Source organism: Coenobita brevimanus, chromosome 55, assembly GCF_032717465.1.
Source record: "Coenobita brevimanus isolate Jiangsu-jjx chromosome 55, ASM3271746v2, whole genome shotgun sequence".
In the NCBI taxonomy this organism is placed as follows: Eukaryota; Metazoa; Arthropoda; class Malacostraca; order Decapoda; family Coenobitidae; genus Coenobita; species Coenobita brevimanus.
The window spans coordinates 16,508,280-16,523,253 of record NC_137008.1 but is presented as its reverse complement, the minus strand read 5'-3'; the positions used below and the strand labels follow the sequence as shown (position 1 = coordinate 16,523,253).

General features: G+C 40.7%; 1 protein-coding gene across 1 annotated transcript; it reads left to right on the top strand.

Moving 5' to 3' along the window:
* Positions 1-11,853: 11,853 nt before the first annotated feature.
* Positions 11,854-12,626, top strand: LOC145401262 (protein FAM200A-like). Its single transcript, XM_080273592.1, has 2 exons — positions 11,854-12,027; positions 12,324-12,626. Exons 1-2 carry the CDS (start codon positions 11,854-11,856, stop codon positions 12,624-12,626), a joined length of 477 nt encoding a protein of 158 aa, XP_080129718.1.
* Positions 12,627-14,974: the final 2,348 nt, after the last annotated feature.

Genomic DNA, 14,974 nt, shown 5'->3' with positions numbered 1-14,974 from the left:
GCTCTCTTCACACTGTCCATCCATCCTATTCGTGGTCTCCATCTCAGCCTTACACCTCTCACATCAGATCTAGTTATTTTTTTCTCACCAATCGCTCGTTATCCATTCTCTCCATTTGCCCAAACCATTGCAACACCCTCTGCTCAAATCTACCAGCCATCTTCCGAACAACTCCAGTTCTCCTTCGCACTTCATCATTTCGCACTCGATCCATACACGTCACTCCACACATACTCCTCAGACACCTCATCTCTATTACATTCAAACTTTTCCTCTCTGCTACACCCATATCCCATGTTTCAGCCCCATATAACGCAGTCGGTACCACAACACCCTCATACAGCCTTCTCTTTACATCCATGCTAAGCGAACGACATCTAAACACTTTTTTCATTCCTCCCAGCACCTTACCTACTTCATTCATTCTAAACTTCACTTCTGCATCTATTCTTCCATCCACAGCAACATGTGACCCTAAATATTAAAAAAAAAAAAAAATATATATATATATATATATATATATATATATATATATATATATATATATATATATATATATATATATATATATATATATATAAACGGCTCATACCTCGCATGTTTCACATCCATAGTGCTTTAAATCGATTTCACAGTGGTGCATGTCAATTGAACCCTTCGGTACAGTCTCTTGGAAAGCTGGGATTCCAAGGGATTTGTTTGGTCTCACGAGTGAATATATAGCTAAAAGCATAATGTATTAAATGTATCTACTACCTGCTGAATGAATCTCTTCCCTATCTCACATAGTAGAGAAGTTATTAGCCTCTGAAAACCATCGCGGTCGGGCCGTGTTGTGTCGGGCCAAGCCAGGTCGTGTCAGGCCGCTTATTTATCAGCTGAACGTACAGTAATCATCGGTTCGCTCGTTGCGCTCGGTCGCTCGTAATGACGACGGTCAGCCAAGGGGAAGCCCGATTGTTTTTTAGGATAAGTTAAAAGGACAATGCTATTTAAATTGGCCCGTATTAACAGCTTCTATCCAATTTGGACCAAATTTAGTGGACTAAGTGTAAGTTATAAATGAAGGGGTGTGATTATGAGACAAACCAGTTAAAGGACAAACATACAGGATAAGGTTAAAGATCAAGGTCACATTCTAAGGTATCTTCAACAATTTTAATTCGATTTGAACCAAAATTGGTGGATTGGTTGAAGATAAGGGATTCAATTGTGAGACCAGTCAAAGGTCAAGGTCACCGAACAGGGTCAGTTATCGACCCATGTGTGTCTGTGTTAAAATAACTACAGAAGTTTTCATCTGACAGGGATCAAAGCAGGTGGAACGGCAGAAGGTCATCCAAGTGGTTGATCCACTGTTTGTTTAGAATAACAGATGAAAGGACGAGATAACAAGGCAAGATCAACTCAGATAGTGCTGATCTGATTTAGACCAAACATGGAAGGAGAAGTTAGGGATAAGGAGATTCAACTGAGAACAGGCACTGAAAGTACAAGAATGATTAATGATTTTTCATCGGCTATCTATTAGATTCTAGGCTAGCTTCTTCTGCCTTTCATAAAGATGCACATAAACTCCACATCAAGGGTCACACAGCGTGGGACTGTCTCGAAAAATTTCCTCTCCTCCCTATGTTCTGATAATCTACGTTGCTGTCAAACTGTGCCTGGTAATAGTGACACAGAATTAAGATCTTATTCCCCCCCCTTTTTTTTCTGTTTCACACTGTGTTCTATCCTTTCATTTTCAATCAGTCTCAATCATGAGGGTGAATGAGTACAAAAAAGTAGCTAAATCATGAAGAAGAGTGGATTGGGGTTTAATATTTTGTTTCTACTCTCTGGGGATTTATAAGTTCGTATTGTGAACATAGTGTACAATGTTTATAAAAAAAATGTCATCATTATCAAAGTTATTACACAGGGTGTATAGTGAAATAGGTGTAATAGCAGAATATCTGACTTTGCCCTATGAATTTGGCACTGACCGATTGCTTTCAAAGTCGAATGACTTCATTCTTCTACTAAGTTTGGTCTAAAATAATCTGATCAAAACTGTTTAAGTTTGTGATTTGTACTGAACTTCGTCACCATGAATCAGCATAAATGACTTGCGTACTCAGACACCACAGCTGGACACTAACGTGTTGATCAGGAAAGACTAGGAAGAGGGACAACAGTTGCGATGAGACACACTGGATAGGGAAAGCTGATTGCGTTGAAGAATGGTAGTTTGAAAGCCTTACCAGTGGTCCGAATCCCTGAATGATGACTTGAAGTTTTCAGCCACGAAATGCCACCATGGAGAATCCTATACCTTTAAACTACTGGACTGCCTTGGCCCAACCACGGGGCTCCGGCACCCCGTAAGTAGGAAGAGATCGACTGATTTGATAAGGGACTGTAATATACGAGCAGATCACAGAAATAAACATTAAAAAAAATGGAAAAAGACACGGGAAACAATACTGTAGGAAGAATAAATAAATTAAAGAGATGCGTAAGGAATGCAAAAGGTATCGACAAAGATCGCGGTAAGAAATGTATCAGGAGATGATGAACAAAGACTGACAATCACCGGTTTAATTCATTATTTCCGTTCTTTTCCTCTCGTAGTTTATTTTTCCTCTCAGCCACACTTACTGAACATAATGACGGTACAGACATAGACGGATTAATTAGGAGCATCTTTGGAAAAGCTCATTTTCACTAAGCATATAATTATGGTAAGCTATTGTGATAATGACAGAGATGGTCTTCTACCAATGAACAAGAACTCTAATTCTTCCTTTTCACGAACTGTCGGTAAATGTGTTGTGATCATGTACACAGTAATTATACTCTGAGCGAAAGAGACCTCAAAGAAGCATGTTATATTGACAACCACTTAGGCGGTGCAATTGCCAGCCAGTTCTCTAATTCTATCCGGGGCGGCAGGAGAAAGTACTAAGAAGATATGGGCCTGTGAACAGTGCTCACAAGAAAGAGCCGAGGTATGGTACTGTACTTATGGCCGATAACTTTAATCAATTATCGTAAAGAATAATGTGTTATTCTGTTAGGCAACCAAGAAAGAATGGAAGGATAAGTGGGCATATGTGAAAAAGTAAAATGACTGAATTCATGAGGAGACAGTGATACGGTAGAAGTTGTACTTGGACTGGAATTAAGAACTGGGTTAATGACGTGTAAAACCGTGTGACGATGCTTCTTAAGCAGTATATTCCATGATATAATTCCAGCTGTTGACCAGGCAAGAAATTCCTAACGGGTTGTTCTCAAGAACATGCTAGACTAATTCGCAACACAAAATCATCCTGGCTTTATCTATCTGAATTTAGCAATGTATAGTTGCATTATCTTATTTTTAGGTTTATGATGATATTGTTTCTATGATTCCTTCAAAGTAGTCAGTCATTTGGTATTACATTTTTGTGCATTTCACCTACACTTGAATCGCGGCACATGCTCCACGTTGTATAAATGAACTGCACTTTTATCAGCAATGTAGACACTTTCTTGTGTAATAAGATCCTCACGTGGCTATTGACGTAAAAGTTATGGTAGCTGCGAGCTTGGATGTCGGAAAAAGCGTATGGCTTGATTACCAGTGGCCTCTTTATCCCGTGTAGTTGGCTGCTGGACTTAGTAGTGCCCTTCATTACTATAGCGCAGATGATATCAGCCTGCTCTAGGCGAGCGAACTCATGTCTCGTTTTGTGATCTTAGTCTTACTGTCTCCCTCCATGCCTCGTCTCTCTTCTGTTAATCACTTGGCTTCAGTCTTTGTAAACTAAGTACACGGTGACCAGAAATGAATGCAACCCACAACACTATGTGGACGTAGGGGCATCACTCGTGGGGTGCAATGGTTCCAGCAGGATGGGACCACCTCACACAGTTCAAACCAAACGTTGACGTGGCTGCGGCAACGATTCGGGCCCAACACTTATCCGAACTTAATCCTCCATATTTCTTTCTGTGGGGTTATCTAAAAGATCATGTTTATGAAAACCAACCCCAGTCAATCAGAGACGTGAAAACAGAAATCACGGCCAACATCAGAGCTATCCCAAGAGAGGAGTGTGTCCGAGTAATTGACAATTTCGCATTCAGGAGTGCTTGCGACGTCGAGGTCGTCATTTGGAACACATTTTGGAAAGGACATAAAAAAAAGACCATTTAAACTGCAGAACCCAAACTTCCAGGACTGTTTTGTTATCAGCTCAGCTTAACATGAATGCAAAAAATGATGCAAATCTCTTATCAGTTGCAAAGTGAATAATTTTATTGGTTCCATTCATTTTAAGTCACCCTGTATACAGTACTGTGTGTGTGTGTGTGTGTGTGTGTGTGTGTGTGTGTGTGTGTGTGTGTGTGCAACTAGCGTCTCTAGTTTTTGATGACAAGTTCATGCTCCATAATTTTAATAGCTTCATCAGCCTTTGCTATAATGGGGAAATTGTTGAGTGTGGGAGAGAGAGAGAGAGAGAGAGAGAGAGAGAGAGAGAGAGGGTGAGAGAGAGAGAGAGAGAGAGAGAGAGAGAGAGAGAGAGAGAGAGAGAGAGAGAGAGAGAGAGAGAGAGAGAGTACCATTTTGCCCTGAAACAAACCCTTGGTAATTTACATCTATTTTATTTTATTTTATTTTTTTGTAATTTTTCCTTTCATTATCCATCAGTGTGATCTACTTCATTGCTGTGAAGTTGGTTTTATTATGTGTGCGGGAAATCGTTACCCACACAGTGAAAACTGATATAGTTAAATTATGTTTTATATACAGTATACTGTAAGTAGCTCCATTATGTTATTTCTATTCACTAAAACGGGCATCACTTGTAATGAGTTTAGAGTCATATTCTCTTTCCCTCACGCCCCCTTTTTGTTTCTCTCTCTCTCTCTCTCTCTCTCTCTCTCTCTTGCACAGTTCTACCTCTTCTTGAACCCTCACGCCCCCTTTTTGTTTCTCTCTCTCTCTCTCTCTCTCTCTTGCACAGTTCTACCTCTTCTTGAACCCTGCCTACAACCACTCTTACCCTTCTCTCTTAATTTCTTTGCAATCCATGTACCAATAAATTTTTAAGATTCACCTTTTCACTTTCTGCTACCATTCCACTTTATTTCCCACTGCCTGTTCTTTACCCAGTTCATATGTGCAACGTTCTCAGCCATTTTTACTTCTTGCTCTTTCCTCTCCCCATGCATCCTCCCGATTATCATTTTCTTGTATCCCTTCAACACTTTCTTCGTCAGGTCATATCATCATCACCCTCCCCTTCGTCCCCCTCATCCCCTCAGCCACCCCGTCAGGTCATCGTGCCTGGTATAATCGGGTAAGTTTCCGTAGGTTAGTCTGAGGAAGTTGAGGCAAGTCATCAGCACCAGATTCCCAACCCAACACCAACACGCAACCTCTTAGAAACACTCCTGGCCAGCAAAGCAGAGAGAGAGAGAGAGAGAGAGATGGTTGGGTATATGGCGAAAGGGCAATGGAAAAACAGGGGGAAAGCAAGAAATGGTGAAGGACTGGAACTAAAGTAGTGGAAATGGTAGGGGTCAAAGGGATGGCGATAGGTGAACGAGAGAATGGCAGGGGTAACAAAGGAGAATGAGAATAGGTTGTCAACATATTCGGAATGAGACTGTAATGATCAGGGAGGTACTGTGGAAGGTAATGAAGGAAGGAAATGCAAATACAAATGTGTTTAATGGACAGCTAAACAGAAGGGATGAAAGAAAGGAATGAAGAGAAGACTAAGGGGACTGAGAAGAAGGAAGACTGGAATAGCAGGAAAAGGTAGAATGAGTGAACGTAGGGTAGGGATAGTCGCATAAAGTGCTTATTTCCTAGTAGGAGGAGTCTTTGGGGAGACTTACAGGGTCTTGGCTGCCCACCCACGGCCAAAGTAAGACACACTTATATTTTAATTCTCCCCATTTCGTTTCATTCTGATTGATTTCTTACAGTACATTATCTTTTCCATTGACCATGTTAGTCTTCTATACATATTCTAAAATGTTTCTCACCCCATTTCCTTCTTTCTTCTGTTTTCCCTTGTCAGTGCGTCGAGTAATTTTCTTATTATTTTCCTTTGATTCCTCTTTCCTGTCTCTCCCTCCTTTGCATATTAAACTCCCTTCTTTTCCATCTCTCTCTCTCTCTCTCACACACACACACACACACACACACACACACACACACACACACACACACACACACACACACACACTTTACATTTATTCCACGTCCTCTCACACTTACTGACCACTCTCCTTCCCATTGACTCTCCCACATTCTTTCTCTCCCCTCGCATTGCCTCCCTTCCCCATCTCCTCTCGTCCCCTTCCTTCAAAAATTCGTATCCTGTAACTGGTTTCCTTTTCCTCCCTCTCAGGCCATACTCGTTCATCCTCTCTCTCTCTCTCTACCATAATCCCCCTCATTCTCATCCATTTCCATCATTCTCATCCATTTCCAATCTTATCAACCCTCCCTCTTCTCTCACTCCCCTCACATTCCCTTATCTTCCTCCCATTATGACTGACCCTTCCTTCTTATCTTCCTTCTTCGTTTTATTCTCTCCATACAGGCTCTTGTCTTACTGTCGTTTGTCTCCGCCACCTCTGTTCATCCTCCTTCACTGTGGTTCCTACAGCATTTAAAACAATCTCTCACACGTAAGTATAAAGAAACACCTCATATCCATTACCTAACCAAATATATAGGAATATTCTTTTTAATGAGGCTGGTTTCCCCTACGCTGAATCTAGTCGTCTGCTGGAAACAAGAGTAACGTAAAGATGGTATAATCGCTTGGAAGATAATGGGGGTTATATGCTGTATAACCCATGCATTACGTAATGTATCTCCAAAGACGGAAAAAATGGGACAATGAAGTCGGCTGTGCTATTATTATTATCCAACTCAAAAATGATAAAAAAAAAAAAAAGTAGAGGCCCCACAAGGGGGAATCACACCATCCGCTACCCTATACATACCTAGCGCGGCTCGGAATATGACCTTGACCTTGACCCACTTCAACCAGTTTCGAACTCGGAAATTTTCATTCCTACTACACACCTGTAAAATTTTCTAATGATATCTTGAGCGGCTGCGAAGTTATCGTGCTAACAGGCACACAGCAAACAACGAACTGAAAGCAATACTCGTAGGAAATTTTCATCCCTACTACACACCTGTTCCTCCGTTCGTTTAAAGATTCCCTGCACCTATAGTGTAGGCCGGGAGTATGGGCTGGTTAAAAAACAGTAAGGTGGGAGGACAGGACCTGGGGATTGCCCAGCACACACGTCCTGTCTCCTGGCTGGCTTTGTGGTGTGTGTGACACACCTGTAAAATTTGGTGATGATATCTTGAGCGGTTGCGAAGTTATCGTCATAACAGACAGACAGACCTTAACCAACGTTCACCAATATCGAATTCGTGATTGCTTTTTTCCCCCTGCTACACACCTGTAAAATTTTGTGGTGATGTGTTGAGCGGTTGCGAAGTTTTTGTGCTAACACACACACACACACACACACACACACACACACACACACACACACACACACACACACACACAGAAACTGAAAACAATACCAGCTTCGCTTCGCGGCTGGTAAAAATAAGGGGGGGGGATAAATATTATTAGAAGTTATCTGCAACAAACATATCAGTCTACATCGACTGTTAAGACTATTTCATTCTTGATATCTCCAAACTATTTTATTTGGCCTTGGAGAGACTATACGAACTGCAAGAATCAGATACAATCTCCCTTCACCACCTTCATTATTAGAGGGCTTTGGCAACTTGAGTTTAGTTAGTCTTCAGGTAGTACCAAGAAATTATAATTACGTCACTGGATGTAAGATGTTAACGAACCGTTCAAATCCTCAATAAAAAATGGTATTCATATTTTGCATATAACTTCAGTAAGACCAAACGTAGACATTTTGTGACTAGTTCTGGTCACCATAGTAAACAAAGTTCAGGGGAAAACCGGAGATCATAAACCCAAAAGTGAGAAAAAATACACCCAGATTTCAAAACAGATTAAATGAGGAATGTTGAGAAGGAATGTAATTATCCTATGCACGATTAGACTGTATGAGTGTCTAGTCCATTCGTACAAATATACTGTATCTATCTATCTGTCTATCTGTTTCTCTCTCTCTCTCTCTCTCTCTCTCTCTATACTGTGCCAGGTAATGAATATTTCATGCGTTGTCCGGAAAAGTAAGCCACAGTAAACGTTATTGTAGCGCTGTCAAATGTTTCCTGTCAGATAAAACATAAAATATCTTTTTCAGTGGAGTTTTATCCATAAGTAATAAACTGCTGTGCAATGTGGAAAACTGTGATTTAATTGTCACCTAGATTAAGTATTTGACATCTGATCATCACTACTGGTCACTGATGACACAATTTCAGCCCATCACCGTTTGTACGTAATGGTATCAATGTTACTTAATATCATAGGATAAAGTAGTTGGAATTATGTTTACCCGTCCCCGCCCCGGAGGGGCTCGGGGGCGGGTATTGTTTTCACTCAGTTTTTCTGTTTGTTTGTCTGTCTGCCTGTTAACAACTTTACATGAAAACTGCTGGTGCGATTTTGACTAAAATTACAGTTACGATGGGCTATGACCTTCTGATCATCTGATTAAATTTTGGGCCAAATTGGGCCAAGGCTCAGGCTGTAGGCCCCCCAAATGTAAAAGTTTTTAAAAATATTTTTTTTCCCCAAAACTCCTTTCAACTTCGTCAAATCAACATGAAACCAAAACCTAAATTTTCATCTTTCAAATCTGCATCCTATAACATGCCTCATTACATCAGGGAGGGTCACCCTCCAGATAGCAGTAGGGGGGGCAATATCAGGTGGGTCGGGTCTAAAATTTCAAATTTGGCAAAAAATTCGTCAATTTTCACCGGATTTACTCCAAATTTGCTATGTGACATCTTTGACTAGATATCGTGTTATGTCTGTCGGCACTAAAATGACTGCAGGGGGCGGGTTTGATGTGCCTTGTCACAGCATCTTGTTTCCATTTATTGTTACATAAGAAATTTTTAGGATATTTTTCCTATGCTGCAAGGTGGTTTGTCACGTTCTTTTCTTTATATTTACTCATTTTCGGCTGGAAAGAGAACTGCGGATGAATGAATGTCTCTATTCCGTTATTACTGAATACCTCCAGTGGTCATATCCTGCCCTATGCAAAATATCCAGTAAGGGACTAAGTAGATTGGCTGCTATCAGCATCCCTCCACAGTTCGCTCCCTCTCCCATATCTGGCTGCTATCAGCATCCTTCCACAGTTCGCTACCTCTCCCATATCTGGCTGCTATCAGCATCCTTCCACAGTTCGCTACCTCTCCCATATCTGGCTGCTATCAGCATCCTTCCACAGTTCGCTACCTCTCCCATATCTGGCTGCTATCAGCATCCTTCCACAGTTCGCTCCCTCTCCTATCTCTCTTCTTGCTCCGTTCTTACGTCCTCTGTCTGCTGTCCTCTCATCAACTTTGTTTTTGTTCAGAGTTATTTGTTCTTTCCTTTTTACTCCTTCATCGTCCGGTCCGACAGCTCTTTTATGTGTCTCCCTAACTTCTTTGTTTACTGCTTACTTCCCATCCGAATTATTTATTTTTCTTTGGTGCCCTCAACCCCTCACATTTCTTCCTCTTCACTTGTCTTTAATCTTTCGGTTTTCTGTCTCCTTTGATCCTTCCTATTGTCTGTCCCTCCAAACTCCTAACTTGCAGCTCTCTGAATCTGTTGCTCTATTTCACACGATACGTTCCTGCTTAATTACCTGTCCGTCTCGGGAACGGGTATTGTTTTCACTCGGTTTGATTTTTTGGTTGTGTCTGTCTGCATGTCTGTCTGTTAACAACTCTACGCGAAACCTGCTGGTGCGATTTATATAAAAATTACGGGGATGATGGGCTATGCCCTTCTGATCACCTGATTAAATTTTGGGCCAAATTGGGCTCAGGCCCAGGCTGTAGGCCCCCCAAATGTAAAAAAAAAAAAAAAAAAAAAAAACGTGGATGGGTAAAAATCGTTTATTCGCAGTAACTCCTTTCAAATTCGTCATATCGACATGAAACCAAAACATAAAGGTACATCTTTCAAATCTGCATTCTATAACATGACTCATTACATCTGGGGGTCACCTTCCAGTCAGCGGAAGGAGGGTCAATGTCAGGCTGGTCAGGCCTAAAATTTCAACTGGACATAAAATCGTCAATTTTCACCCAATTTACTACTCCAAACTTGATATGTGACATCTTTGACTAAATATCTTGTTCTGTTTATACGTCAGCCCTAAAATGACTGCCGGGGACGGGTTTGCTGTGCCTTGGCACCGCTTCTTGTTTATTATCAATCCATCCCTCTTGATTTCAAAGATCTTTCTGATTGAAATTCTACAATAGTTTCAGTAATCTCTTGTGTTTATATGATTTTTGTATCGGCCGTTCAGCTCTCCCCGCCCTGTCTCTTTTGCTACTGAAGAAACGTTTTCTTATTATTTGAGTACAGTATTTACCAGACATTGCTAGCGGCGATGGCCAGTTCAATAACGCATTATCCTCTGTGTCACTAGTAATCAAAAGCATAATGCATTGTAACCAGGAAAGAACTGCTCATTACTGCAGCCCCAGTAATTCCAGAAACATTTTCTGTGTCCATTGGATCTTAGGCTATGTTCTTTCCATAAATTTAGCCATATTCACAATCTACAAATTTCTTCACTTGGGAATATTTATAAACGCCTTAGGAATCGTTATGAACTTGAATTCATAATCATATAGTTACCTCTAGCGTCGCTCTAGGTCCTTTTTGTTCATTTTTAGGCCAAGATACCTAAAGGTCTCGTAATTAACTCCTGAGCTCCCATTTCCTGTGCAAGGGATTTTGCTGGAATGGTGCTAGGCGTACCACCCTCCGCCTGTCGTCTCATAGTCGCGAAGCTCATAGGTCCCTACCCCGGGGTTCCCTTCTTTCTTAAAATTTGAAAATGCCCACTTCCGTCCCATATTGGGGACACGGGACGCAAAGGGGTTAATTTCTCATCTCTAAATACATTCTATCATCTGCAGGGTACTACAGTATATTTGAGTGGTGAATTCTGTATTTCTCAGTGCTAATATTATTATGTATTATTTCCTTCACCTACTTTTGATACCCTTCCCAGCTCTATCTTTCCGTCATTAAGTCTTTCATCCATGTTGTATTTTTGTCTCCACCCACGCGTGAGTCCGTGGGTCCTTGCATCAGCAACACCATTGTAGGAACGATATCTCCTGAAGCAATCGACGGATTTCCACCAAACTTTGGTCAGTGGTGCAGTATGAAGAGATGATGAACTATTTAGGTCAGTTAGGTCAAGAGGTCAAAGGTCAGGGTCATATGGGGTCGACATAGTTTATCTTTTGGGTCGCGATATCTCATGAATCCCTCGACGAATCTCTACCAAACTTTTGTCGGTGATTCAGTATGAAAGGACGATGAATAATTAGGACAGGGAGGTGAAAGGGTCAAAGGTCAAGGTCATATGGGTGTGGACGTGATGTCTTCTAAACCCCTCGACGAAATTCGACCAAACTCTTGTCAGTGATACAATATGAAACGACGATGTGATTAAGTCAGCAAGGTCATGAGATCTAAGAGCAAAAGTCATATGGGTGAGGGCGTGATATCTCTTGAACCCCTAGAACAGAGGTTCTTAACCTGGGGGACGCACCCCCTAGGGGGGCGTGAGTAAATTCCAGGGCGGGTGCGAGCCCGTGGGAAAAAGTAGGAATTTAATTATATTTGTAATTCTATTAACAAGAGCATGGCCAATATCAAGATGATTATAAAAGAATTACATAACATGCTTGGATGGCTTTATGAACTACGAGAAGAAGTAGCAATATTTCTAGATTCACAGCAGAAGGCAGATCTCATTGCCAAGTTCCAGTCTCAAGGCTTTCTGCTATCTCTAGCTTACCTAGTGGACATCTTCAAAGCACTGAATGCAATCAACCTTAAACTACAAGGAAAAAACATTATCATCATGCACCACAACATTTGAGCCTTCATGGCCAAACTCAGCCTCTGGAAATATCGAATTCAGGATGGAATTACAGCCAGTTCTAGTAACTTGGATTCTGCTCTCATTCACAGTTACCTTGATTCTGAGTAAAACAAACAAACAAACAAATAATCACTCATCTGCCTGACTTGAAAGCAGAATTCATCAGATACTTCCCATATATAGACGAGAAGCGTGAAGCCTGGAATTTCATCTAGAACCCATTTCAGTGTGAGGTAGCTGATGTTTCGGATGAAGTGCAAGAGGAGTTTCTTGAGTTAAAGTTCAACTCCTCAGCTGAGGAAGACTTCAAAGAACTGGATCTTGAGAAGTTCTTGGTCAAGTATCTTCCTGCTTACTCTCTGATCTCACATCAAGCTCTTCGGATTCTGACAATGTTTGGATCCAAGTATCTTTGTGAAGCTGCATTTTCCAAGCTCGTTGCTGTCAAGACCGAGTACAGAAACCGGCTAAACTCTGAAGGGGACTTACGCTGTACACCCCCTGGCATTCGACCAAGATCTGGTAGCTAAGAAGCAGTGTCAAATATCTCATTAAATTAGTAAGAAAGTAACCTCATTAAATATGCTGGGTATATTGTTTGCACAGAATTCATGCTCAGTAAAAAAGACTAAAAACACCCCTTTTTTTTTATTTTATTTTTTTAAATCTGGGAGGGAATTTTATCAATTTGGTTGAAGATGCGAGGAGGGGGGGGGGTGGAGGGAAGGACCAACTACTACAGTAGAGGGGGCACGGTAGTAAAATGGTTAAGAACAACTGCCCTAGAAGGATTTCGACCAAACTTTTGCCAGTGATAAAGTATGGAGGGGCCATAAGCTGATTAAGTAAGCAAGGTCAAGGGGTCAAAGATCAAGGTCATGTGCGTGTGGGCGCGATGTCTCCTGAACTCCCTCCCTGACGAATTCCGACCAAACTTCTGTCGATTATACGGTATCACGGGACGATGAACCAAATTCAAGTCAGCAAGGTCAAGGGGTCAAAGATCAAAGTTATATGAGTGTGGGTGCAGAGTGTGGGTGCGATATCTCCTGAACCCCTCCTCAGATTTCGACCAAACATTTGTCAATGTCATAGTCTGAAGTTATGATGAACTGATTAGGTCAGCTAGGTCAAAGGTCCAAAGGTCAAGGTCATATGGGATTGGGTGCAATATCCCCTGCATCCCTTGATGGATTTCGACCAAACTTTTGTCAGTGATTCAGCACGAAGGTGCGAGAACTGATTAGGTCAGCAAGGTCAAGGTGTCAAAGGTCAAGGTCATATGAGTGTTGATACAATATTTCCTGAACCCCAAGATGGATTTCTACCAAACTATTGGCTGCGATGCAGTAAAAAGAGACAATGAGTTAACAAGGTCAGCAAGGTCAAAAGATCCAAAATCAAGTTCATATGGGTGTGGGTTCGATATCTCCTGAACCCCTAGACGGTTTTCGACCAAATTATTGTCAGTAGTACAGTAGGAAAGGACGATAAACTTATGCCAGCAAGGTCATGAGCTCAAAGGTCAAGGTTATATGGGTGTGAACGTGATGTCTCCGGAACCCCTCGACAGGTTTTGAGTAAACTTTTGTCAGTGATACTGTATGAAGGGACTATGAACTATATAGGTCAGCCAGGTCAAAGAGTTAAGGTCAAGGTCATATGAGGTATTTTTAGATTGTCTTTTGCCTCATTCTCAACGCACAATGAACCCTCTCATGAAGGCTGTACGGTAAGTCTGTGCGCCAGGCTTGGTGGAGGCACACCGAGTAATGATTTAAGTCAACAACTTTGGGCCTGGGTTCTCCATGTTTCATTTTTTTCGTCTTCCTTCTTTCTTTCATTTTTTTTCTTTTTTAAACAACGAAAGCTATGACAATACTCTTTATGTCTTACTCTTGCCTCCAAACTTTTGTCCCGCATCCATCTCTTTCTATAGTTTCCTTCTTTTCTCTCTTTCTGCTCTTCTTTTTTATATCAATAGTTCTTCTTTTTTTCCAGATCAGTTATTTTCCCTTTCTTCCTGCTTTCCATTTTATGGGTTAAAGGATTTCCCAAAACCCCTCTTTATCCTCCTCTATCTTCTTTGCTGTTCTCCTCCAGCATACCAGTCTCTTCAGTCCATCCCCCCTGCATTCCGTCCTGTATTTTCGTTTGTCAAATTTGTAGACAGAGTACTGGCATAACAATTATTCTTTTCTTTGTTTTAGTCCTCATCTCTCTCTCCCTCTCTCTCTCTCTCTCTCTCTCTCTCTCTCTCTCTCTCTCTCTCTCTCATTACTGTCTGCCTTCTGAGGGACTATCAACTTCCCTTTATCCATGTTTTGCCATGAGGTACCCTATCTCCTCCAGCAAAAACCTCCTTCCTTACAACAGTGCCTTTGTCAACAATTCCTTCCTCCATCACAGATATATATATATATATATATATATATATATATATATATATATATATATATATATATATATATATATATATATATATATATATATATATATATATATATATATATATATATATATATATATAATATATATATCTATCTATCTATCTATCTATCTATCTATATATATATATATATATATATATATATATATATATATATATATATATATATATATATATATATATATATATATATTTATATATTTATATTTATATAATGTGTGTGTGTGTGTGTGTTTGTGTGTGTGTGTGTGTGTATGAGAAAGCTTGTCTGTTTGCCTGTCTGTCTGTCCTCCATGGATATCGAGAGGGATGCATACAGAACTCTCAAAACCGCTCTTCGAGCTATAACTTTGTCGGCAAATGAAAATGTGTATTGTGTACATTACCGTTCCTAGAATTTTGTGAAACTTTCCTAAAACTGCAAAAAAG

Bases quoted from the DNA above. Each gene is read 5' to 3' on its own strand.
- LOC145401262 (XM_080273592.1), top strand. From the start codon at position 11,854: ATGGCCAATATCAAGATGATTATAAAAGAATTACATAACATGCTTGGA. The intron at 12,028-12,323 runs GCACTGAATGCA...AACCCATTTCAG, and splicing joins ACCTAGTGGACATCTTCAAA to TGTGAGGTAGCTGATGTTTC.